General features: G+C 41.4%; 1 protein-coding gene across 2 annotated transcripts in view; it reads right to left on the bottom strand.

Annotated features, from left to right (window-relative positions):
- Window positions 1-25,636, bottom strand: part of ZFYVE26 (zinc finger FYVE-type containing 26) — a 53,170-nt gene extending 27,534 nt beyond the window's left edge. Inside the window, exons 1-19 of one of the 2 annotated variants that reach the window (XM_074584894.1) lie at window positions 25,532-25,636; window positions 24,964-25,176; window positions 23,407-23,485; window positions 22,494-22,583; window positions 20,049-20,601; window positions 18,576-18,706; window positions 17,560-17,724; window positions 16,188-16,276; window positions 15,730-15,890; window positions 11,731-11,913; window positions 10,480-11,133; window positions 9,016-9,105; window positions 8,229-8,297; window positions 5,074-5,225; window positions 3,550-3,748; window positions 2,963-3,226; window positions 2,662-2,781; window positions 2,249-2,413; window positions 1,137-1,364 (exon numbers count right to left, since the gene is read on the bottom strand). In XM_074584894.1, the coding sequence (XP_074440995.1) occupies window positions 1,137-1,364; window positions 2,249-2,413; window positions 2,662-2,781; window positions 2,963-3,226; window positions 3,550-3,748; window positions 5,074-5,225; window positions 8,229-8,297; window positions 9,016-9,105; window positions 10,480-11,133; window positions 11,731-11,913; window positions 15,730-15,890; window positions 16,188-16,276; window positions 17,560-17,724; window positions 18,576-18,706; window positions 20,049-20,601; window positions 22,494-22,583; window positions 23,407-23,485; window positions 24,964-25,154 (3,583 nt within the window). In that variant the 5' untranslated portion in view covers window positions 25,155-25,176; window positions 25,532-25,636. Of the gene's footprint in view, window positions 1-1,136; window positions 1,365-2,248; window positions 2,414-2,661; window positions 2,782-2,962; window positions 3,227-3,549; window positions 3,749-5,073; window positions 5,226-8,228; window positions 8,298-9,015; window positions 9,106-10,479; window positions 11,134-11,730; window positions 11,914-15,729; window positions 15,891-16,187; window positions 16,277-17,559; window positions 17,725-18,575; window positions 18,707-20,048; window positions 20,602-22,493; window positions 22,584-23,406; window positions 23,486-24,963; window positions 25,177-25,531 lie in introns of those variants that run through there. The other variant, XM_074584896.1, reaches the window with a different exon arrangement.

Raw genomic sequence — 25,636 nt, forward strand, 5'->3', positions numbered from 1 at the left:
GGAGAGTCTTTGGCCTTTAAGTGAGATCCAGGTTCGGTTTAGCAACTCTACTTCAAACTTTCACCAAAACATGTATTTATGATAAGAGACAGAAAATGCGCAGTATTGGTTTCTGAGGAGTCTCTGGATATAGGTTAGTGAGTCCATGCTCTATTCCAAAGGGAGCAAAGGCAGAGGGAATTCACAGACATACAGCTATTTTTACAAGAGGAGTTAAACCCTGGCCAGTATTGCCGAAAAGCCTTTGTATCCACTACTCATGTCGAGTAACTGTGAACAGATTCTCGTAAGCTTACCTTTTTCTTTTATCGTCCAGTACAATGAAATTTCCCGAGAACTCACTCGGTCCTTAAATATTGTGCATTTTTTTGGCTTTGGCAGTTAATCAATGAGGACTGAATCATGTCCATCGAAAAGTTACGGTTGGCATGGTAGTGACCTGAGCTGAACCAGCATGTCTGAAAACAGATCTTTAGCTTCTTTTCTTATCCTCTTGGGGAGGTATTCTCTGAAATCAGTACTGTGGTATTTTACATTACTGCAGCTCAATTAGTGTTAACTTCAAAAAACAGACAAGTGTTTTTTCCCCTGTCACACTGAATGGTTCTGTTCTGCTGACAGCTTCATGTGCTGATGGTGCATTTCTTTTCATGGACTGCCATCGTTTGCTGATTCTATGAAAAAATTTTGCCTGGTTGCCTCTGCACAGCGTTCTACGCAGTCTCTCCTTATCCCTCTGGAGCAGCAGGGCGCTGGCTGCCTCTAAGGGAGCTGAAAAGCATGCCGCATGCTGATCCACTGGATGCAAAAATCAATCTCGCCTTACAGGGTAGTGACCAGAATTTTGTAGGTCAAGGGTTGTTTGTTCTGTCTAAATGAACTGCAGAATCTGGGTTGGTAGTTAACATTACTGTTCTCGTTTTCCCACTGTCTATTTTTACCTTGGCTGTGCATGGCCTAGGTGTTAATAAATAAAATTTAAAAAGCACTGCAGTAATCGGTTGAAACCAAAAGATCTGACTATACGTAGGTAGTAGGCATGTTTGGCAAGGAACCATTTTTGCACAATTACTTTCCAGACTACAGAGTCTGGGTATCTTCAGCTAGGCTCAGACTTTCCAGCAGAAACCCCTTACCTAGCTCTGCATTCAGGCTTCGTAACACAACCGCAGCCAGTGTAGTGATGTAGTCAAAGAAGGCCTTCACAAAGTTTGTCTGCATGCTGCTCTCTGGCATAGTTTGCATGTGTTGGTCAAGAGTCCTCAGCAAGAGCTGTGTTTGATTCCAAACCAGGTGCTTCTCCAGCTCTGCAGGTTTCAGAGAGGCCTGCTCCACCAAGGTGCCAAGCAGGGTCCCTTTAGACTCTGGTTTAAAAGAATAGACATACATCCAAGATTCAAGTAAGTATTAAATGCAAAAAAGGAACAGGGAGAAAAAAGAAAAAAAAAAAAAGGAAAAAAGAGAAAGAAAGAGAGGGAAATGCCTTAGCCTAATTTCCTCTCTGCAATTACAGATTTCAGTCTAGGCATAGTAATTTCATTGGAAGCAGGAGAAATTTTCACAGCAGAATAAACCAATGGTTCACCCAAATTGGTAACCATGCCTTTGACAAGTTAGAAACATATTAAGCCAGGCCTAAAATATATCTAGTTTTGTGTCATTAACACATAAACTTATTCTAAAATACAGATGTTGAACATGTCCTTGTGCTCCGTAACATTTAGCCCTTAGAACTCTCCTAAATTTCAACTAAGAAAACACCCCAGTGCTATATAATGAAGAGAGCTCTGAGAAAAGGCAATCGTGGAAGTCTTTTTCAGAAAAAGATGAGACTTTTTATGATAGAGCTATGAAAATTAGAAGGTATTATGTTACGATAGTTTTACAAGTCTATCTCTTTTTTGTTCAAAAAAAGCAACAGTAAGGGTACTCCTAATTATCTGTAAGTTAAAATACGCCTAAAGAATTCCTTGTTAGGACTGAAGAAAAATAGGACAAATAATAACCTCAATTGTACTCATTGATATTTTCCTTTCTTCTGTAGCAAATTCACAATTTTAGCTCTGAAAACAAGTGCTCGGAGTATCAGAATTACAGATAAATTTTACACTTTGAATTTATAATTTTTTAAAAAATATATTTATACATACGTCAAAGAGCATTACTATTAGCTTTATAGTTGTCTGGATAGGCCAAAAGAAAAATTTAGATCCATTTGTTAGTCTTTACTATCACAAAAATAACTCACCCACAGAACGTTCAACACGTGTCAGTGCTTTTAGGATTTGATCCAGATTTTGTGATAAAACAATTTCATTAGTAATACTTTCTTCAGTCAAGGCAGGGTAGCAAGCTTGCAGAAGGTCTACAATACTGCATCGAAAATGACTTCCTATTTTCTCATCTGAGACCTCTACAAAGAGGGAGAAAGAAACAGCAATTATAACAAAGACAGAAATATTTTTGCACAGAAAAAGGTCCACAGAAACAAAACTGTATTATAATCAACCAGTCTACCAAATACAAAGCGCTTCAGTTTATTCAGTTTATTAATTAATTGAGCTTGCCCCCACCCCCCTTTCAAATTTTCTACTACAACAGAAGGCAAGAATTTGATTTAAGCACGTTTCAACAGAAAATCTTACCAGCAAAGCATATTACCTGGCTTGGATTGCCCTTGTGATGTGCAGGAATAATTGAGAATTTTACTTATTTGCTGTAGAACTGCTGGGAAACCCTTTACACCTTCAGAGCACAGTAAAACACAGTCAGGTCGGTGGCCTGGAAAAGCCATTGTGCAAAGGGGACAAAATAAAAGTTAGGAGTGGAAAAAGAAGAAACTAACATGAAAGTACAAAATGAGATTTAATTAAGACTCAGGCATTAGCACAAACAACACAGCATAGAGAGGCACTTTCTGCTTGCAGGCCCATGTTGATACACACAAATGCCAAAAGCCTACCCCGAGTTTCAAGGCTGTTGTACAGTCGTCTTTCTGCTGTTTCCAAAAGCTGTTTGCATGTTTTCCAAAGATGGCACTGAGTACAAGCTAGGTCAAATGCCGCCATGGCTGAAGGACTGAGGTCCTCAAGGACTTCCCGCAGAGGATCAGTATGCTCCAGCTGTATGTTGCTGATCCAAAAGTTTTCTTGGAGAGTAGGGGCAAGACTTCCAGAAGTTGCAAGCAATTTATCAGTAACATCCGAGATGGAATAAAACACCATACCTACACATGTCAGCAAAACACACAATCACTAATTAAACAGCGTATTTATCTCAGATCCTGTCATGGATAACTATTCTCTAATCCTTTAGGAAAATAGTTCAATAGGTGGTCTGCTTCACGGACCAATTACTGCAGAATAGATAAAACTAACTGGGCATCAACAGCAAATTTCAGCAGTCTTAGTCTCCTTCTAAGTCAAAGAACCATCACTTACTCTTCTGAACAATTCTTGCACTCATAATGACAGTATTCAAATTGCTTTCTCCTGTTTTCCACTTCTCCCTCACCTTTTATGAGAAGAACTCAAAAAACCCAGTCCTTACCAGCTGCTGCTGCATTCCCAATAGCTTGCAGTGTTGAACGGCCACTGCCAGATTTCCTGATGCCTCCGGTACCATCTGATGCTTGATTCTCAATATTGTGCTCCACTCTTGCCATTTCTTGTACCGCCTCTTGGTAGCGCTCCATGAAAACCAATTCACCATAGCACGGTGAAGTATCCAGATTAAACATCAAAGCCACCTTTCAAAAACAACAATAGATGTAATTACAGAGCATGTCAAAAGAAGTTTTCAAAGGTCAAAGAGTTTTGGCGGTTTCTAGAGGGAATAAAAAAAACAAACACATCCCCACAGACACAGCAGGCTGAAATGGTGGGGATTTTTCTAGGGAGTTTGAAGTGCCTGAAAAATAGGGCCTTAGATGTATTTTTCAACTGTTTTCATAAAGTTCAGCTATTATTTGCTGTAAGGCTAGAGTTGAATTAATTTTTGTTAACCACACTTTTCAGAATGACTCTGCATGATTTCAATACAGTATGTAATGAGAGAAATCTATCGAGCTGGGCCTCCAAAGTAAACTATTTTAAACAAATTCTTATTCAGCAAGGAATACCTTCTGGAAATTTAAACACTGAGTAGACAAGCACAGCTGTCAAAGTTCTTATTGTCAAATCAACAACAGAAAACAAACCAAGATTGAATTCTTTATCGTCAGAGATACTGAAATTCAAAGTAACAAAGCAAAACAAGTGCTTTTTTTTGGCCCTGTAAGTAGGGAAAAGATGAAGTGGCATGCTTGACATCAAATAGAACTAATGAGCTGAGTAGTAACCTGCTGCTAATGCAATGCTTATATTAACTGCTCCAACATCACTATTTGAAACTCAGACAGGTCACTGCTTTTTGCAGAGGATCCAATCACTGATGCACCTCAAGATGTTTTTTCACAGTATCAGCCCAAAAGCCATATAAAGAAAGGTATGGACAGCTGCGAGGGAGCAAAGAACTACAAATGCCCAGACTGTCAATTTCAAGTCTTTCCACCTATTCTCAGTACTGTCAATTTAGCCTCAAAACATACCTCCTTCAAATAAATTCAGTCACCACTTTGGCTCTGCTTTGGGTAAGGAACACATTTGCATGTTGCTGTCGAGTTTACAAGTGCCAGAGTGTCATGGCTTTGATGCACTGACTAAAGTAAGCAGTTCAGATGCTGCTTCCTCATGAGGCTTCAAATGAGCTCTTCACGTTCTTCATTCAGCTGAAACACTGAGCTTGGCCAGCTCTCATCAAACCTTTTCACCCTTTCAGAACCCAGGTTTAGAGAAAGCATTCTTATATACCAAGTTAAAAAAAAAAACTAGCATCCTTGGGATGTTGGTTTGGAATATCTTTGTTCCTTTCACTTGCTTCTACTTCTGAAGTGACCCTTTCACTTGGAATGCAGATGCTTCAGCCACATGCTAGCTAAAGCAGAAGGAGCAGAAATGTCATCAGCTATCACAACCACAAACATCAACACAAAGTTAGATTTTTACTTGCACAAAATACATGCAACTCATTTACCTGATGGGCTTCTACAAAGTTCCCTCTCAAAACACAAGAAACTAATAGCGATTCTGGTGGGGAAAGCATCATAGGAATGAGGGGGTTCTGCTGCTTTGGTCTCACCCTGCTTTCCAAATCACTCAAGCCAGACACATTACTGGTACTTCCCTCTGCAAGACAACAGAATTAATCCATATACTATTACGGAAAAAACATTTCACCAGGTAACAGCCAACTATCAGGTAACAGTACCTCACATAGTTAACACAAAAATATAGGAGCAGAATCACAAGGATGTTTTAGGGTAAAGAGGTCAACATAAACATCTTGTTAAAAACTCTCATAATATTTTACTATTTGGTGAGAATTTTCAGTTTGGATCTCATCCAAATGTAAAACTGTCTCATGGCTACATACTGTGGACGAAATGCTAGGGCACTGGTTCAATGTGGATGAAGGGAGAGGGAACTGAGCACTGATGATAACTTTTTGACGCAGGTGGTGGAGGAACCAATGAGGAGAGGTGCACTGCTGGACCTTGTCCTGACAAACAAAGGACTAGCTGGGGATGTGAAGGCTAGGGTAGCCTTGGCTGCAGTGACCATGAGATGGTGGAGTTCAGGATCCTGCGTGGAAGAAGCAGGGCAAAAAGTGGAATTACAACCCTGGACTTCAGGAGAGCTAAATTTAGCCTCTTCAAAGACCTACTTGGAGGAATCCCATGGGCTAAGGCTCTAGAAGGAAGGAGGGGGTGCAAGAGAGCTGGCTAATACTCAAGCACCGCTTCCTCCAAGCTCAAGATCGGTGCAACCCTAAGAGCAAGAAATCAGGCAAAGGAGGCAGGAAACTTGCACGGATGAGCAAGGAGCATCTGGAAAAGCTCAGATGGAAGAAGGAAGTTTATAGAGTGTGGAAAAAGGGACTGGCCACTTGGGAGAAGTATAGGAATGTTATGAGAGTATGCAGGGATGCAATGAGGAAGGCTAAGGCCCACCTGGAATTAAACCTGGCAGGGGATGTAAAGGACAATAAGGAGGGCCTCTTCAAGTACATCAGTAGTAAAAGGAATACTAGGGAAAACGTGGGCCCACTGCCGAATGAGGTAGGTGCCCTGGTGACAGAGGATGCAGAGAAGATGGAGTTACTGAATGCTTTCTTTTCTTCAGTCTTTACTGCTAAGACTGGCCCTCAGGAATCCCAGACCCTGGAGGTAAGAGAGAGCCTGGAGAAAGGAAGACTCCCCCTTGATCGAGAAGGATCAGGTTAGAGATCATTTAGGCAGACTTGACAGCCACAAATCTATGGGCTCTGATGGGATGCAGCCACAAGTGCTGAGGAAGCTGGCAAATGTTATTGCGAAGCTGCTCTCCATCATCTCTGGAAGGTCCTGGAGAACAGGAGAGGAGTCTGAGGACTGGGGGAAAGACAAGGTCACTCCAGTCTTAAAAAAGGGCAAGAAGGAGGACCCAGGAAACTATGGGCCAGTCAGCCTCACCTCCATCCCTGGAAAGGTGATGGAACAGCTCATCCTGGATGTCATCTCTAAGCACGTAGAGGAAAAGAAGGTTATCAGGAGGGGTCAACATGGATTCACCAAGGGGAAATCATGTCTGATCAATCTGATAGCCTTCTATGATAGCATGACTGGCTGGGTGGATGAGGCAAGAGCAGTGGATGTTGTCTACCTCAACTTCAGCAAGGCTTTTGACAGTGTCTCCCATAACATCCTCATGGGTAAGCTTAGGAAGTGCGGGTTAGATGGATGGAGAGTGATTTGGATTGAGAACTGGTTGAATGCCAGAGCCCAGAGGGTTGTGATCAGTGGCACAGAGTCCAGTTGGAGGCCTGTAGCTAGCAGTGTTCCCCAGGGGTCAGTACTGAGTCCAGTCTTGTTCAATATAGTCATCAATAACCTAGATGAGGGGACAGAGTGTACCTTCAGCAAGTTTGCTGATGATACAAAACCGGGAGGAGTGGCTGACACACCAGAAGGCTGTGCTGCCATCCAGCGAGACCTGGACAGGCTAGAGCGTTGGGTGGAGAGGAACCTAATGAAGTTCATCAAGGGCAACTGTAGGGTCCTGAACCTAGGGAGGAATAACCCCATGCACCAGCACAGGTTAGGGGCTGACCTGCTGGAAAGCAGCTCTGCAGAAATGGACCTGGGGGTGCTGGTGGACGAGAAGTTCACCATAAGCTAGCAGTGTGCCCTTGTGGCCAAGAAGGCCAATGGCATCCTGGGGCACATTAAAAAGAAGGTGGCCAGCAGGTCGAGGGAGGTCATCCTCCCCCTCTACTCTGCCTTGATGAGGCCGCACCTGGAGTACTTGTCCAGTTCTGGGCTCCCTGGTTCCAGAAGGACAGGGAACTGCTGGAGAGGGTACAGCAAAGGGCTACCAAGATGATTAGGGGACTGGAACACCTCTCTTATGAAGAAAGGCTGAGGGATCTGGGTCTCTTCAGTCTGGAAAAAAGACAGCTGAGGGGGGATCTTATCAATGCTTATAAATACTTAAAGGGTGGGTGTCAGGAGGATGGGGCCAGGCTCTTCTCAGTGGTGCCCAGTGACAGGACAAGAGGTAATGGGCACAAACTTTAACATAGGAAGTTCCATCTCAACATGAGGAGGAACTTCTTTACTTTGAGGGTGGCAGAGCACTGGAACAAGCTGCCCAGAGAGGTGGTGGAGTCTCCGTCTCTGGAGATGTTCAAAACCCACCTGGATGCGTTCCTGTGCAACCTGCTCTAGGTGAACTTGCTTTGGCAGGGGGATTGAACCGGATGGTCTCCAGAGGTCCCTTCCAACCCCTACTATTCTGTGATTCTGTGAGAAGTCTTAAATATTGGACCTATTAAATCAATGTAATATGCCTAAGCATGTTTTAGGTTACGTGACCACCAGTCTATTAGCTTTTTTGATGGTCTGCACATCAGTGTACTGCATACTCTTTCCTACTAGCCAAAAATATCAAGACAAATCTAATTTTCTTATTCCAGAAGAAGAGATATATACTATTCTAATTAGAAAAATGTCAGCCAAAAAAGGGAGCTCTGAGAAGTGAAAAGTTCTAATTCTGTCCTGCATAGAACAGTAATTCACATGAACTAGACAGGCAAATACTTGATCATGCACATTGACAAGACAAAGAAATACTACTTTCGTGACTTAATACCTGAGGTACTGGTGCTTAGCTCGCTATTTGTACTTTCTAATGATGGACTGGAAGTTCCCTCTTTCCCATCTAAAATGGAAACAATCAAAACCAACACATTAAATGCACTTTTTCTAGACAAGGTAATTAAAACTTACTGCAAATAACAGATCAGGCAGTTGCAAGAGATCTTCAAGAGTACCTCACAAATGAGCCATCACTGATGTCTATGATAAATGCAAAAACTGCTGATTTGAAGAAAATGCTAGGCAAGAGATTATGTTGGGGTGGCCCATCAGTGACTCATGTCAGATACTTTAAAGCATCTTATTTTGGAACATCCCACTCCAAAACCAGACATACCTTTTAAAGGCTAAACAGAAAAGGGTGAGGAACCCAACTTTCTCCCAAAGCTGCCAATTTAACCCACAAATTCCAGTAAATTCACATCCTAGATACTATTGTGATATGCATGAAAATATACCAAACACTTATTGGATATAGTGGAGAAAAGGAAGAATTGGTGCTGTAGTTGCAAAGTTTTCCCCTGCCCCAAATGAGACTATGTATGAAAGAAGTTATTTTATTACCTGAATTTAAAATTAATTATCTTTTAGTTGTGCAGATGAGCTTTAGGAAAACAACTTCAATCCAAGTGGAACTGGACTAAGACACTTCAAAGCAGTTAGAAAACTAAAGGAAATAAATCTAGTTCTCCACTCCTACTCCACTGAATCTAACTGCATTCAGCTCAGCAAACTTGGGCGCATTTCAGAGATGTCTTCTCTAAGTCAGTTTCTCAACCTACCTGTCTTGTACCTTTGAGATCTACTTCGTTTCCTAAAGCTGGAGCACCTGATTAAAGAGCAGTATCTTCTGGAAGCTGCAAGCTGATGTTCTGTGAAACATTTAAACAAAAACATTACCAAATAGCTGGACAGGCCATAAACAAGCACAGTTACTTGTCTACCTTAAGAATCTATCAGCACATCTACAGAAGAGCTATGATGGCAAATTTCCAAAGGAAACACAGTTGATCTCAGCTAAGAGCTCTTCTGCGTGTTTAAACCAGCAGCTTGAAGTACTTTTGATGCAATTCAACTGTGTTTTTCACATCCACATCCAATGTTGCTTGGAATGTACTATACCTTCTACACACCCCTAATGAGTACTGAGACTCTTTTCCAATCTAAATTATTCTAACTATACAGAAAAGAGGTATAGTCGAAGTACATAAGCAGCCAGAAATAAGAATAAGAACTAGAACAGTAAAAGAAAGTATGATTTGTCATTAAGGTTTTATTGAAACAACCGGGTCCTTCAGTAATGCAGGGTAGTATGAACCCTGACCCAGTCAACAATTCTGGAAGTGAGCAAGTAACAGGGATGCCAGCCCTTGAGACAGAAAATCCAAGAGATATGCAGCGTCAAGAAAAGCCAGCCACCTTTCCCTGAAAGATACTCCCCAAATAGTTGTCATAATTTTTCAGAAGTCAGGACTCAAAAGTACAGAATCCCACAGAAAGCTGCTGTCTGTCCAATATAAACACTGACGACTGGCTACTCAAACATAAGTCCCATCACATCCCCTCCTTTATAAGAGCAGACTTGAGAAACAGCTGAACACAGGTTTGGAAATTTGGAACATTTAAGGTCCATACTGCCCAATCTTTCTTGGTACATGGACTTTGCATGGTCTGAGCTACACAATAAGCCACACTATGATACAAGCAGAAATCTGATAGTAGCAGGGCTAACAAGTTATAGGATATAGAGAAGGGTGGGAAATAGGTCCCTGAGTGTGTTGGTCTAGGTACTCCTGAGGAGTGGTCTGCATCCCAGAATAATCCAACTTCCTCTGATACGTGTTCCTAACATGTTTCCAGAGTGTGCTAAATCAACACTCTCTCCATGAACGAGATGAGTCTATCTGGTTTGCACTGGATCACACACCACATCCCTTCACATCACTGCACCGTCAACATAACTTGTGACAAAGGGGCAGGAGAAAGACAGGTGAACTGAAGCAGTGTGTCCACAAAAGGGAGGGGAAAAAAGAAAAAGAAAACTCAAACTTTCTGATTAGAATAGAGATCACTCCTATTGAAGAATGGCACAAGAGCTAGGTGATCTCCAACTAGGTCACTCTCCTAATATCTGCCAAAATGTGCTCCCTCAGTAAGATGCTCATGGAATTCAGTTGAGACCACTGCCTGGACGGCTGTCACAGAACAGTGTTGATATATCAGAAGCTGCCAAATACAAAGCCTACCTGCATTTCTGTTACTCATCACCACCTTGTATCGCCAGTGAGCTTCAGAAAGGTATTTGGAAAACTGTAACACACGACTTCCAAAGGCATCTCTGCTTGCAGAAAGATTCAAGCACTCAACAAGCTCCAGCTCTTCACGAAGCACATTACTGGAGTCCCATGGGAGGGAACTCTGAATTTCTTCCAGATGGTTGAGGAGCAACATGAGGAAGGCATCCATGGCCACATCATCCACTAAAAATCCAGTAACACCACTGGTGAAGTGTTTCAGATCCAGGTAGCTCAGCCTAGGGGTTTCACATCTTTTGCCACCTAACATAGAGTCATGAAGATCTTGGGTACCTGTGCGAACTGTCTGAGCAGACAGCAGATGCCTCTCTAATTTCTTTTCAGCCTCTATTAGGCGTTGTGGACTCTCCGAGGTGGAAGACCGCTGACTAGCACTGCCTTCTACACTCACAGTAGTACTCTTTTTGTCAAGATCATCATCCTCTGCATAGTCCTCAGGTAAAAGAGTCTCAGTATGGAGGTCACTGTAGGAAACAAAAAGCAAGGAGAAGATGTTCTCCAAAACCTCCAGACGCAGAGGAGCAGGAACACTCCTTAAGAACTGCTGACACTTCACAAGGTACTGAGGAAATACTGAAGAGCAATCTGTAAAATTAAAAACAAAAATAAAGAACATTTACAACATTTTCCAGGAGTTCCTTCCTCCAACCTTTGCCCTTTAAGAAAATCCTAGAAGAGGGAACCATCCCAGTAGCTCAGAACTGATCATTCCTCCAGAAATCAAGTAAATATATGTCCAGCATTTTACATTTACAAAGGTAGTGTGTCTCCTACAGTAATGCAGTAATGCAAATCATCACCTTGTGCAATGATGTGCAAACTCAGATTATACCTATTCTAGCCATTAAAACAGTTTCAGCTCTGGGAAATCATGTGCTCTTACAAAAGCATCCCTGCCACTACCATCCTGTATCTGATATCACCTTCTTTTTGCACTGTATTTTTAATATAATTATCTTAAATATTTTAGAACAAGGCAGGTAGTTTATTCATATCTATTATTACTAAAGGTAACAACACCTCAAAGAAATGCCATTATACTTGTTTGCAAAGCATTCGTAGCCCACGGACTAAAAACATCATATGTACACAGGGTGCAATAATATCCCAATACTAAGTGATAATTCAGAGCCCAGCAAAGAGAAGCACAAGCTACTGAACCCGAGAAAGGAGGCTAATCACCTGCTGGTTCTTCAGAAGTTGCATCTTCAGGGATATCACCAAGAAGGCTCCGTATGCAATCTTTGCACTTGGAATGCTTATGTGAATTCACACAGAGAGCATAGATAGCATACTTCATGGCACAAAATGCTTGAAAGAGTGCCAGATTGCGTTGCTGACTCAGGGTGTTAGGGAGTGCTGCCGCTGTGGAGGGAAATAAGGGTGGCGAGGGGGTGGGAAGTAGATAAGAAAACAAGTTAATTTTCTCCTGCAGTTCCCACACAGAAATATTTATCCAGTCTTTCTTCCCCAGTGTCACCTCCATCCCAGCTTTGCTCTGTCTCACTGTTACTTCACAACATTTGGAAAAAAACCCAAAACAAAACCCACAACAGATGGGCACAGAGAAGTTAGGTCTAGTTCCTTTCTAAAAAGGAAATCTGTGAATTTGTGCTACAGGACCTGGCTACAGCACAGAATGATCAAAATCTGCTCATGAGGAGTCTCATTAGAGGTACGTGGTTAAGCTACACTGCTGCATTTGCACCACAGGGACAGACTTTGTCTCGTTCCAGCATCTTAGAATTTTGTGTTCTATCACACAGTAGGTAAGTAGGGAGATAGTGTAGGCTGGCTATGACCTAGTGAGACTAGAGTACCACCACCTCTACATATTTGTACTAATAAATAGATATCACAGTTGATTCTATTCACAATGGCTGGCCATCCAGATAATATAAAATGTGCTATTGATTAGAGAAGTAGTACAGACCCACAGTTTCCTTCACATGTTTATGATAAAGGCAACCTACAGAAGTACTACACCCACTCCTTCCCTGTTTTGTCTGTTTTGTTTTTTTTGAGGAAAGGTGCCACATGCCAGACATGATCCCTTCTTAGTACAACAAAACATCACTCCGGACGCACTTGCAGCCCAGGTGGACAGTTGCATCTGGCTGCAGATCAAGAGAGGTGATTCTCCCCCTCTACTCTGCTCTTATGAGACCCTGCCTGGAGTATCGTGCCTGGAGCCCTCAGCACAAGAAAGACATGGACCTGTTGGAGTGGGTCTAGAGGAGGGCCACGAAGATGATCAGAGGGGTGGAGGGCCTCTTCTATGAAGACAGGCTGAGACAGCTGGGGTTGTTCAGCCTGGAGAAGAGAAGGCTCCGGGGAGACCTTATAGCTGCCTTCCAGTACCTGAAGGGGGCCTACAAGAAAGCTGGGGAGGGGCTGTTTGCAAGGCCATGTAGCGATAGGACAAGGGGCAATAGTTTTAAACTAGAGCAGGGTAGGTTTAGATTAGACATTAGGAAGAAGTTCTTTGCAATAAGATGGTGAGACACTGGAACAGGTTGCCCAGAGAGGTGGTGGAGGCCCCACCCCTGGAGACATTCAAGGCAAGGCTGGATGAGGCTCTGAGCAATCTGATTTAGTTAAAGATGTCCCTGCTTACTGCAGAGGGGTTGGACTAGATGACCTTTAAAGGTCCCTTCCAATCCAACACATATCAGAGCTGCAAACTATGTAAAAGTTGCATCATCATCATCTTCACCCAGGAACACAATATACAGTCATATATTCTGTTACGCTGGGTTTAGATGAATTATCCAACTACTATACAAAGGTAAAAAAAAAAAAAGAAACAACAAAAAAACCAAAATCCCAGACAGTATTAAATTAGTGCTTGAATCCACTATCCTATATTCTTAAACAAGGGGTAGACTGTCCCTCTGCCTATTGCCATGCAGGGGAAGCATAGCAAAGTTGTTTTTTTTAAACAAAGTACTGGTCTGATGTATACTGATAATGTCCCCATCCAAACAAACGGGGCTGAACAGCATTACTTAGGGAGTATTTCAGCACTGTCCTCAACAAGGCTTGATTTCAACGAAAAGCACCAGCCTGAACTCTTCTGAAAACTACACAGCACAAAAGAGGGCAAAACCAGTTTGAAACCAACTATTCCCTACCATTGCAATTCTAAACAGCAACAATGGTGGAAACTATAATGTAGACAGCAGGCAGAACTGAGGAACCATCCAAATTTGAATCCTTTGCAGTACCCACATGGCCACAAAAATGCTGTAATTCAGCAGCAGCTCTACACTAATATGTAGCACCCAAAAAGCTCTCAATACCACTATCTTAAGTGGACTTCAGGTAGGTGACGCCAGAGACCCAATAAAAACAGTCCTCTGAAAAGGAGGAGCTATCTAAAGATACTGCAAGATACACACTGGTAATCAAATGCAAGTTTAATACACTTTTGCCTCCTATGTGGAAAGTCTTGGATGCGTTGAGTCTGTGTCAGCATGTGCATCTAAACCAATCCTCTTCCTCGTACCAGTATCGAAGAACTGCCCTTTAACTTAAAGCACTTGTTTTTCCTATGCCAGAAATATTAACACCTTATTCTTGAATTTTGTATCTTATGAGGAAATTTCGGTCCATCATTTCTTTTGTTAGTGTGACTGCACAAAGCTAGTGTTATGCACTGATCTGAAAGGTGTCTGAACACAGCTGTCACCCGGTACCACTACTTCAGTTTCACTACTGCAGCTGACAGATGTGTGTCGGGAAGAAGGGGAAGTACACGCGGTAAGGGGAGAAAAAGGCCTGTTAACACTACTAAGTCAGACAAATCAAAACTTCATGACTCCTTTTCTACCTTTAAGTTTAAAAATAATTATTTTAAAGGAGATTCTATTAAACTGTGTTTACAGGATTATCTGAATTTTACAATAGTCACTGGTCTGAAAAGAGAGGGAGGACTAGTCTTCCATTAACTAGTTCCGTAAATTAAGGTGATCTGAAAGAAGAAGAGAAACCACAGCTAGAGTTCTTTTGCTACAGACATGCAGCTCCCAGAAGATATGACAGGATTGCCTCTTCCTGTCTTTGAAAGCTTTTGACAGAATTCAAGCATAAAACAATTAAAATGCTAGATTAAAAAACATCCAACATCAGCAACAACTAAACAACTGATTTCAGAAAGCAGGACACTGAAACCGAAGACCTATATAGAGTCTCAATCATTATGTCTTTTAAGACAACTGTTACAATACTTCTAACAACAAAAGCTGTAAAAATAGGACTGGAAACCAACATCTTAACAATATGATACCGAAAGGAGAGAAAACTGCTTCTCACTAGGCAACCTGGAAAATCTGTGCAACGTCCATTACTGAGAGCTGTCCATGCAACTGTTTGAAAATACACGTACAAATTCCCATCCATACAAGGAATAAGGCACAAAAAATTGCACCTTATTTGGTTCTAGTACATGCAGGAAGACTGAGCTTCTGTATCATCATTAAGAGGCCCTATCCGAAAACAGCATTAAAATATCAGCAGCTGAATCTGGACATAGGCCACAATCAAAAGAATTTACAAGGAGAGTCACTTCTAAGTGAACTAAAATGTATGCTAATCTCAGGTATTTTAGGCACCAAATTGGAACACAGGAAGATGAGAGAAGGGAGACAAGAGGGATTTAAATACAGCCTGTAAGTAAGCCTTACTGATTTTATTATTAAAGTAGATTTGGTAAGACTTAATATTAGAAGAACAAAAAAACATTTTGTATATGTCAAAAATAAAGATGTACTGTATGAGGTATTGTCAATTTCATCTGGCTTTGCCCTGTGATTTTAAATTTAAGTGCACAGATGGCTGAAATCCAAACCATATACTTGTTTTTCAAGCTAAGAGTATTATACCTTATATAAGTTACAATGAGTAGCACATACTATAAGCATGTGCCTTTCTTGTTACCATTTTGAAAAAGTTCTTTCAGAGATCTGTCACTCCTTCTTGGGAGAGAATTTACTCCCCAAAAGGATTCTAAAATAATTTCCACATGGTCTCTAGTTTTCTTCTGCAAAGCAGCTGGTAAGCAATATCTTCCTTATTTACAGTAGTAGGTCAAAAGAACAGATTCTTTCTGGCAGAAATACTGAGCAGCACATACTCAATGGATCGGGGGTTTTCTGTGTTCTCACGACCCTACACATTTACCCTGCATCTGTTGGTCTCTAGCAGGAACTTTTTGAAGAAGCTCAATAACATCGTCTTCATTCAGTGTCAGAAGATTAGTGAGATGATGAAGAGAGTATACTGCAGTGTGACAATCTAGACTGTGCAAGTGTTGCAAAAGAACCTTCCTTGGCATAGTAATACTGCAAGAGAGAACAAAAAGAGGTGGCACAAACAGATTTAGGTCTCTCAGCCATATTTAAAGATGTATCTCCCACTCTAACTCTTATTCAATCAAATTCCTGCAGTTAAAAAAAAAACAACCAACAAACAAACAGCATAACTAATGCCCATTAAGTAATTTTGAGAGCTTGTGATATACAGTCATTAGGAGATGATTAGCCAAGATTCACAGAAAAGAACGCAATTTCTATTTGTATACATAGATTGACTAATAGGCAGATTTGGCAACAGTTTGGAAAAAGTCCCGACCGTTTTACCTGTTTTGCTGTATGCACCATTCAAGAACTTCCACCTGAGCCCACAGCCCATCACAGAAATCTTTCAGTACTGAATCATTGCACAGATCCTAAATAGAAAGACAAATAAAAGAATCTCTTTACCACAAATCCTCTAGTCAGACAGCAGAACCAAGCCTGTGTCACATATGGCACGTTCATAAGACTTCTTTATCTAGATGGTAATTTCAAGTACAGAAAATTGCCAGTTTTAATAAAACTGTTTAATAAAAAAAGCGAGCAAGGAAGGGCTATTCTAAAGGAGCACCAAAACCAGTCAGCCTCCACTCAACACACCTACAGACCATATAAAGGTGGTTACATCTCTTTGCAAGGTTAACTTTCAAAATGCAAATTAACGCTGCCTAGTAACAGTCCAAGACATTAACCTCTACAACTAATCATGTACCAGAACTGATGACACACCGGGTGGCAGACAGTTATTGTCCTTTTCCATGTGCTTTTCTACTACAGATACCTGCCTACTAAAATCAGATCTAAGAATTCCACTTTGCAGAGGCTACTGAATAGACCTTCATTTTATTACTCATAGATGGTAACTCCCTTAAGGCAATACCAGCCTAGATCTGCCCTGATGATCTAGCAGTGCAAGGCTTCCTGTCTCCCCACCTCTGTCATCCAAGCCACTTGCCTGCAGACAAACATCATCTAAACTACTACAACTCAGCAACCACAGCCCCCAGAGTTAGAATCCTCTCTCTTCTTTAAAGATGAAGACTCCCCACAAACAAGGCGGATCTTTCAGTCCCAGCTCCTGTATTTTATTATTTCATTTTGTGAATGGGTATGGGAAATTTCCAAGCTACCCTGCGCTGAACTCAAGTTAGTTGTCATCAGAATTAGTCACTATCCAGGGATGACTCATTGGACAAAATGACACTGACCAAACATCCCCCATCTATTTTCAAAACTGGTCAACAACCGCTGCTGTCTTTCCCTCTCTTGTGTTAAGAGTAAAAGCCGGAGACCTCGTGCAAGAGAAACTTTCAGAATCTCCTGGGCAATCATACTCCCTTCACAGCTGAGAAGTAAGAAGAAAGGCAAGTGTCCAATAATGTTACTTACACAGAACTGTAACATCTTAGTTTCTTTAATTCCCTTTTGAGAAAGATTAACATTCTCGCTGGAAACTCCCCATTTTATTTGTTTACAGAAAGAAAATTCACAGTTCAGATTACCACAATTTGAGGTTGTAAACGGGGGTTGTTTTTAAATCTTTTTTTTGCAAGTCAGGAAAAAAATATAATCAGAAACCCAATGAACAACTTAAGCAAACAAATAGCATTATCTGGACTCAGACTGGGATACTGCGACTTGCTTTCTGCTCATTTACCTGAGTTTTGTGAAGGGTCCATAGCAATGCTTTTGCTGACTCCAGGCTTTGACAATGAGTCCATCCTAGCAACACCAAGAGACGGCTAAGGGGACTAAATTCTCTCCTCAATAAACTGTTCAGGCCTGAGTAGTCTTCCCTTTTCAGTAAAGTTAATGCAGTCACCTAGAAAACAAAAGTAGTATTTATTTTTCCAAATATAGAGACACGTAATGCCTGGCAGCTTATGTAAATCAATAGCCATTTCAATACGAGCTTCACAAAAATAGGAAAATTCTGCATCTGGAACTTTCCTAAACTTGTATTTTCCAAGCCATCAGGTTACTCTGCAGTAAAACTGTCATGAGGAAAAAAACATCATTTCAAATGTTTAGCACAGAGCCAACTCATACACCCTCACTACATTATCTTTACATTCTTTCAAGTGATTATGTCTCTGACAAGGGCATTATGTAAGAAACTTGAATGAGCATGTTATCTAGAAGAGGAAATACGTCAAACCTTAAAAGCCTGCACTCTAACAGTGACCACCTGCCTGTATTCTATTTCTTCTATCTATGTAAATACACTCAAATCATTTAATTCATACCAGAGTATTTTTCACCAGGTCTTCGAGCTCTTTAAAATATAAATTCTACCCTGCAAACTAGTCTCACTGCCCCGACTCTACCAGCATCAGAAAAGCAAAGCAATGATTTCAAGGTCATGGGGTAAATCAAGCGGTGTATCCAACAAAATTACAAGCAGGACACAGGACTTCTTAAATCATGAAGATCTAATCTTCAGTCTGCATGCACATGAGCTTTTCCAAAAATCTCAATGAACATTTTGAGTTCATCACACAATTGAAATAGTAGGAGAGTTATCACCAATTACCTCCTTGTTCCTGTAAGTCACGACCCCTACTAAGCACTATTTGAATATAAAAAGCCTCTGCGCACTGCCAAGATGTGTTCAATATAGGGACTGACTTTAGCCACCATTGGGTTTTCCTCTTAATCATTTTATGGACGTACCAGAATCTGTTCCAGAAAGTGCTTGCTGCTGCTCAAGCAGTAGAAATAGACTGTCTTCCAAGAAGCAGCCTCTTTGGGATCTGAGAACAAACTCATCACGGTTCGCTCTGTATCCAGCTGCTCAGATGAACCTAAAAAACACCACAAGATTACCTTCCAGTACACAGTGCTACCTTTGAGAGAAGCATAATTTGCTGATAATTTAAACTGAGAAACACTCAACATTTCCTCAAATACTAACCAGCTGTTACACATTAACAGTTAAGACTCTCAGATATTTTTACTGGACAAGAAAGACAAGGAGAGAAATTTGCTAGAAAATAAACAGGTCAGATAGTAAACCAGGAAACTGTCTGGACAGTTGCTAACAAGAGTCTGTTTATCACACAGGTTGTTTGCATTAGCTCAGGTCACACTGCCTTTCTTTCTCCAATCATACACATCTTATCTGTATGTTGCATGAACTCTCACTTGTGCTCTGAGACACTATGCTGCTTTGCAGGGCCTTAGCAAAGACTTGGCCAGCACAGGAACTTCTCAGGTCTGTGCAAAGTGAGAACTGAACTACTCCCAATGAGAGTGAAGGTATCCATATCTCCATTTCTCTTCCCCCATGAGGAAGCACTAATTGTCATTTATCAGAAATTCCAGTCTGCCACACATCAGCCCGAACTTCCCTTCAGCAATCCCTATGAGTGAAGGGAGGAGAGAGGATACAAACCCCACTGACTTACACCTCAGTGTACAGAGGCAAGCGAAAGAGGGTAGGCATTCTAGCTTTGACCTCCTTGCATGCTCACCTGCCACTTTTCTGACAAGAGCATAGGCACCACTTGCCATTCAGCTTCAAATGAGATCCTCAACTAAATGTACCAGTCATAGGAAGTTAGAAGCTATGAAATTATGGCTGGTACAAAAACAACAGTTGGGGTCTGGCAAGTGAGCAGGAAATCAAACTGCATCTTCTTTCTAGCTGCGATATTGTCCCACTCCACATCCCCTTCCACTTCTGTAAGTCTTTTTTTCCAATATTAAAGGGTTTGAACATTTTGAGATTACTGAGGTAGTTGAACTGTTACTGCCCTGAAATGGAACATCCTCCAACACAGGTAACCCCGAGCTGGAGCTTAACCAATAAAAACTTTATATAGATGTGGAGAGTCAATTTCCGTATTAAAAGCAACATCTTCAGCAGGAGAAATGCTGAGCAGATTAAAATAGAGTAAAACAAGGGGTGATAAAGGAAGTGCTCACAAAAGAAGGCAGCAGAGACTGCAGAAATGTAGGGAGAGCCCTGGGTTCCTATGCCAATTCTTTGCTTTAAGTCATCTTAGCATCATCTTTTACAAGACTACACGGTTTGTTAAGGCACTTTAGCAAGAACACTGCCCAACTTCCTGACAACTTGCCTATTTAATGCCTCAATGGCTTTGTTAAACAAGAAATGAAAACAAAGCAAAAAGTGAAACAAACCTTTGCGTATTGATTTTGACGCCAGAAATTTTTCTCTTATTCTTTCTATAACAACACTGCTATACAGGCTTAACAGGCCATGGCTCTGTTTCCTCAGCATGCTGCTTAGTAGCTTCTCCTCCCTCAGTGGGCTTCCCTCAGCCCAGCACACATCCAAGAGCTCCCTGAATAGGTGCCGTACTTCATCTGCCTGATGCTCCACCTCAAAAGTCACTATACTAAGAGCAGCATAAATTGTATCTACTAGTTCTCTTTGATCTAGTTCTGCTGAAATCTCAGAACAGCACTGAAGCCTCTGCAGAGATTTCAAGGAGTCACGAAGAAATTCAACAAAGATGTTTTGCAGAGAGCAATACTGCTGGAGCGAGGAGCTGTGTGTGCCTTGTTCCTCCTGAAAGAACTCCAGCAGGGCTTTTGCCCTCTGGGGAGCCCGCAGCAAAAGCTTCCGGAGAGCTGAAACAACATCCAAACTGAATCTGTGAGAACAGCCATCTCTTCTTTTCCTGTCTGTGATGTGCTTGTTCTGGGTGCACTCAAATGCTTCGAACAGTTCCTAATAGGAAAATAATAAAAGAGTAAGCCTTTCAGACTCCATTAAAAACATGAAATAAATTATTAAAAAAAAAATAGGAGAAACTTGAAAGCAAGAAGATAAATCAATTTGGAAACATCGTATTACCTAGAAAACCATTAATAATGGTCCACCTTGTCCAATACCCTCCCTAGAAGAGTGGATATGCCTGAATATGTAACAAAATATGAAGAATCCTGTAATACACAACTACACTATATGGGCCATGCACTCATAAGCAAGTTACCTTAGTTCACGGGCAGCTCCTATGGGATGGCTGAAGCACTATTGTATTCTACCTTTTGGCAACATATTAATATGACTGTATCTTCGTAAGTCAGTAAGAGCATGATGATTAGCGTTCAGTCTTTTTTTTTTTCCTACTTTTCCATATTCATACCATCTATCTACCAACTGCATCACCCTCATCAACATTAATTTTTCAAACTTGGTTAAAACTGGCCAACAGATTCAGAAGCCACCTCACAGGCTTCTTTCTCAAGCAACAGTATTTTTTCTTGCTAACAGAAGCAAACCTACAATTCCAGAACTAGGAAGAGGAAAACAAACAAACAATTCCCAATGAAGTCTCCCAGTAAGGGGTGGGAAGGTGAGGGACAATGCAGCTGAACAGCAATTAAGCAACACTTGTGGCACATCTGGAACTACGTTGAGTGCTGTCCTTGACTGAAAGAGACAACTCAGGGAACATGGAGAGGAGAGGTGGTTGATGTGGGCAAAAATGAGAATATTAGCAGAAGACAAGTCCACAACACCCATTTCTTTATTTGCTGGATCAAAACATAACTACCCACTAACATGCCTCTGACAGTAATTGCAACAAAGATAGGAGGTTGCTGAATCTATTTCTGTTCCAGACAATGGTGGAATCTTTCATGACCTTGGAGCTTAGATGGCAATGTACACAGACTTCATCAGTCATTAACAGACTTCAAGCAGATTTGTTTTAATCAACAGTCAAGTTTACCTTGCTTGCTTTTATCCTGTAATTGTCTTAAAGAAATACCGAATACCTTTTCATTATTCATATTTAAAAGCTGCAAATAGTCTCTGAATATAGTAAGTTTTCATTTTCCTCTTAAAAAGGGCAAACAAAAAAAATTCTTTGAAGAGTTCGAACCTGTAAGACTAGAAGCAACAACTGAGGACATTCCACAAAACATAACAGGTCTAATTCTGTTAAATTCAACACCAAATTAAGACAGTTTTACATGTAGTAACTCTCCTGATTTCCTGCTCTATGCTTGCTTTTGATATTAACCCATCTTTGAATATTTCCATGTATTTCTCAAATAAATCAGTCTGCATGTATTCATTAATAATGGAAAAATGGGTCCTGAACCTCAGAGCACACATCATACCAACTACCAAATACCATCAGTAGTAACAGTACAGCACCCAAAGCTTCCAGGAAGGGGGCAAAGAGGTGTGGAAGAGTTTAAAATTAAGATTTTAGGAAGAAGAAAAAGAAAATAAACATACTTTTAAAATGTGCTTACTGATTATGGTTTATTTTGTCTCACAGTGGGTTTTAGCTAAAGGTGTCTATATCTGCAAGACTTTGGCAAGCAGCTGCAGTCAGGACTGAAGTGCGTTAGAAAGACCATGTAGAAAAGCTTGTTCCTTGCCTGCCTACAACCTCCTCTCTAGCCAGAGAAATCACTTGTAGGCACATTGGATTAACTTTAGAAAGGGATCTGAACTGCAGTCTTTCAGATGCCTAAAAGATTAATAACATATTAGCATCTCAAGCAGTCAAGTTAGCAGGAAGCATTAACTTGATCCCAAAACCTGAAAGAGTTGGACATTCTACGTGACTAACAAGAAAAAGCAGGGCATACTAAGTAGCTCACCTTTAGGACTTCCTCAGAGACATCTTTCTGTAGTTCTTCCAAGAACAATAAAAATTCAGTTTCTCTCTGAAGAACAACTGGAACAGTTTTCTAAAACAATGTAAGAGAATGGGAAAGACGTTAGACAATAAAACTTTTACTTATTTACATTACCAGATTAACCTAATCTTAGCTATTTCATTAACATTTTGAGGCAGACTGAAATATCTCTCTGAAGATACCCTATTCTCAATTAAAAGCTATTCCACAATTAGGTTCTGCTCCCACACCAGTGGATTCCATTTATCTATACATCTGGAAACAGAGACAAGTGTCTCTGTCAGGAATTACAAACCCATCAATTTGAGACGTCGTTCCTCAAAAGGTAAAGAAAAAATGCAAGTCTAAGGACAAATGAATTAAAAAAAAAAAGTATGATCACACATCCCAGTGCACCAATTAGGGGAAAAAAAAAAAAGGAGGAAAAAATACTAGTTTCTCCTTTACTCATTAAACACTGCACCTGTCAGAAAACAGCAAGCAAATCCATATAAAGCTTATAAAGAATTGTCTAATGCCTGAGCTATTTCATCTTTAATGTAAGGAAGGTGCCACTCAAATGCAGAAGTAGATATACTCATGCTCTCCATTTACAGAAATGCTGAGTGTTGAAAAGCCAACTCCTTTTATCTAAACAAAACAAAACATCCCAATTTGCCTCTCCAGTGTGGAGAATATTAATAGTTGTTTCTTGACAAGTTTGTTAAAAGCAAAAGCAGTGTACTTCTCCAGCTACCTTGAGAACTTAATTCCATGAAACACAGGAGAAAGCCTGTAACTTAAATAAGCAACTAGTCAGGCATTTTGCACTTGGAAGTCATCTAGAAGTCAGAGCTATAAGTCACAGCTGGAAGTCTGATAGATGTTTTTGTACCTGATTCCTGGCAAGCCATTTTTCCAGCACAAGAAGCCAAAGCCACGCAGTTCTCCAAGGGCTAGAATTCTGTCCCCACCTACAAAAGCAATAAACACATACACTGGATTATACGAGGTCATTCCTATCTCTGAGATCCAGGAAATCACTGTCATTTTGATTTTTATATTTTTTTGTGTAAGCTAAAACCAAAGAGGATTAAATAGCTGAAGATGAGTCAGACACAAAGAGAATACAGGGAAACCAGAATATTGGTACTATTTACACATTAACTCAATGATTTCTGCTGTGCAAATAACTGCTTTTAGATCTGTCAAATACCAGCACTACTGCCATAGTTCTTTGCTTCAAAACAATGAAATTTATTTCTGGTCTAAAGTTCAGTTTGTATAGCCCTCTTTGAGGACTTCAGCAGATTTCTTTGAAATCTGACCAGTTGCCAAACACCGCTATTTCCTGTTCTGTCTAGTTCTACCCCAAAAAAATGAAACTAAGGTTTCGGTCACAAGTGCAGCTTTATGTCCAAACTAAAAGTGAAGTAATGTACTAATTAAACAAAGAATATTTCTAATTTCCATCGGCTTTTCATGTGCTCCAGTACTTACACACACATTCCAAACCTACACAGTTAGGGAACATATTCAGTACTGTCAAAGGGACTAGGAAAAGGAAAAAGCACCAGATAGTTTATTGGCCTTTAAAAACATCAGCACTGCTAACTAAAGCATTTAGATGTGATAACCAACTATCAAAGATTAAAAGACCAAAAATGCTTATGTCTCACATGGCCGATAGCAATATTCATCTAACCATGTGCACATCTTCCTCCAGACTCCTTTAATTGTTGTCAGTGTAAACTGTTTCTTAGAACCTTTACCAAAATGTTACACAAATTTAAATGTGGAAGACTATGACCATCTGCTTGAAGAGGGGGAATACCAGTGTTCCCTGAAGTGCTAGAAAGTCACCCTTCATATGCACCTACCTGAAAAGCAGAGATCAAAACTAAGATTGAGTAATACCAATGCCACTTCAAATTCCAGTGCAAGAGAAATAAGAAATCAATAGCATAATTTAAATTTTTTAGAGTTTAAATTTTCAGAAATCAGAAAGTCTTTCAAAAGCTGGAAGCAAGAGAACATTTTAAATAACTACAGTGCTGATCTTGATGGTTCCATTTCTAAATTAACTGAAGCTCAGCATCAAAGGAATGTAGTTTCAGGAGATGTTCCTTCATCTTCTTATCCTTCAATAAAATCTAATAAAATCAGTTCTGAAATGCTTCCAAATAGTTTTAAGTGTGTATCAACCATCATACCAACTGCATAAATGAACACAGCTCGTTATTCCAATGAGCTGGGCAGCCTGCTAAGTGCTTAGGCAGTGATAAGATGTCAGCATTCAGATAACAGCACATCTAGATGCATCTAAAACACCTCAGCACTGAAGCAAGTGCTATTTCCCAGATTCCATCCGTCCCCCACAGTCAGCACTAAACTAATTGCTCCTCCTCGTTTCACACTTAAGCCTACTGAACCAAAACAGTACCTTACTTACCTCACCCCCACGGGACAAGCTACCAGAGCCTGAAGAATTGCTTCCACCTTCTCAGGGCCATCCCCGTGCCACTGGCTCAGCTGGGGTACACAGGCCTGCGCAAGCTCCCAGTCTCCACGCTGTACGCACTCGCAGAAAAACCCAAAGAGCCGCTCCAGAGAGGCCGCTTCTTCATCTCCAAAAGAATGCATCTTCCCAGGACGAACAGGTGACCTGGGGCAGGGCGACACACGCGAAGCGGATGCCGTAAGTGCGCGCCGGGGCACCAACCCCACGTTTCTTCTTCAGACAGCGCGCCCTGGGCAGGGACAGCCGGGGAGCCAAGGCTAGGCTTCAGGGGGCTTCAGCCCGCAGGGGCGTAAGGCGCCAACAAGCACCGCGGGCTGACAGACAACGAGGCTGCCGCCCGGCCACGAATGACTGTCCCGGGGGACCACAGCCGGGCGGCCCGAGGGATGCTCCCGCCGCTCCCCACCACCCCCCGGCACCCGTCCACGGCCAGCACCCCGCTCTGCAAGGTCCGGCCCGGCTCGGCAGCCCCCGGGGCCCGTCCTGCGGCGCGCACTACCTGACGGAGCAGGACGAGGCCACCCGGGCGGTGCTGGGCTCTACTGCACCGCCCCGGCTACACCAGCCCCCGCCGCCGCCATCTTGGGCGCCGCCTCAGCTGACC

This window comes from Larus michahellis, chromosome 4 (assembly GCF_964199755.1).
Source record: "Larus michahellis chromosome 4, bLarMic1.1, whole genome shotgun sequence".
Lineage (NCBI taxonomy): Eukaryota > Metazoa > Chordata > Aves > Charadriiformes > Laridae > Larus > Larus michahellis.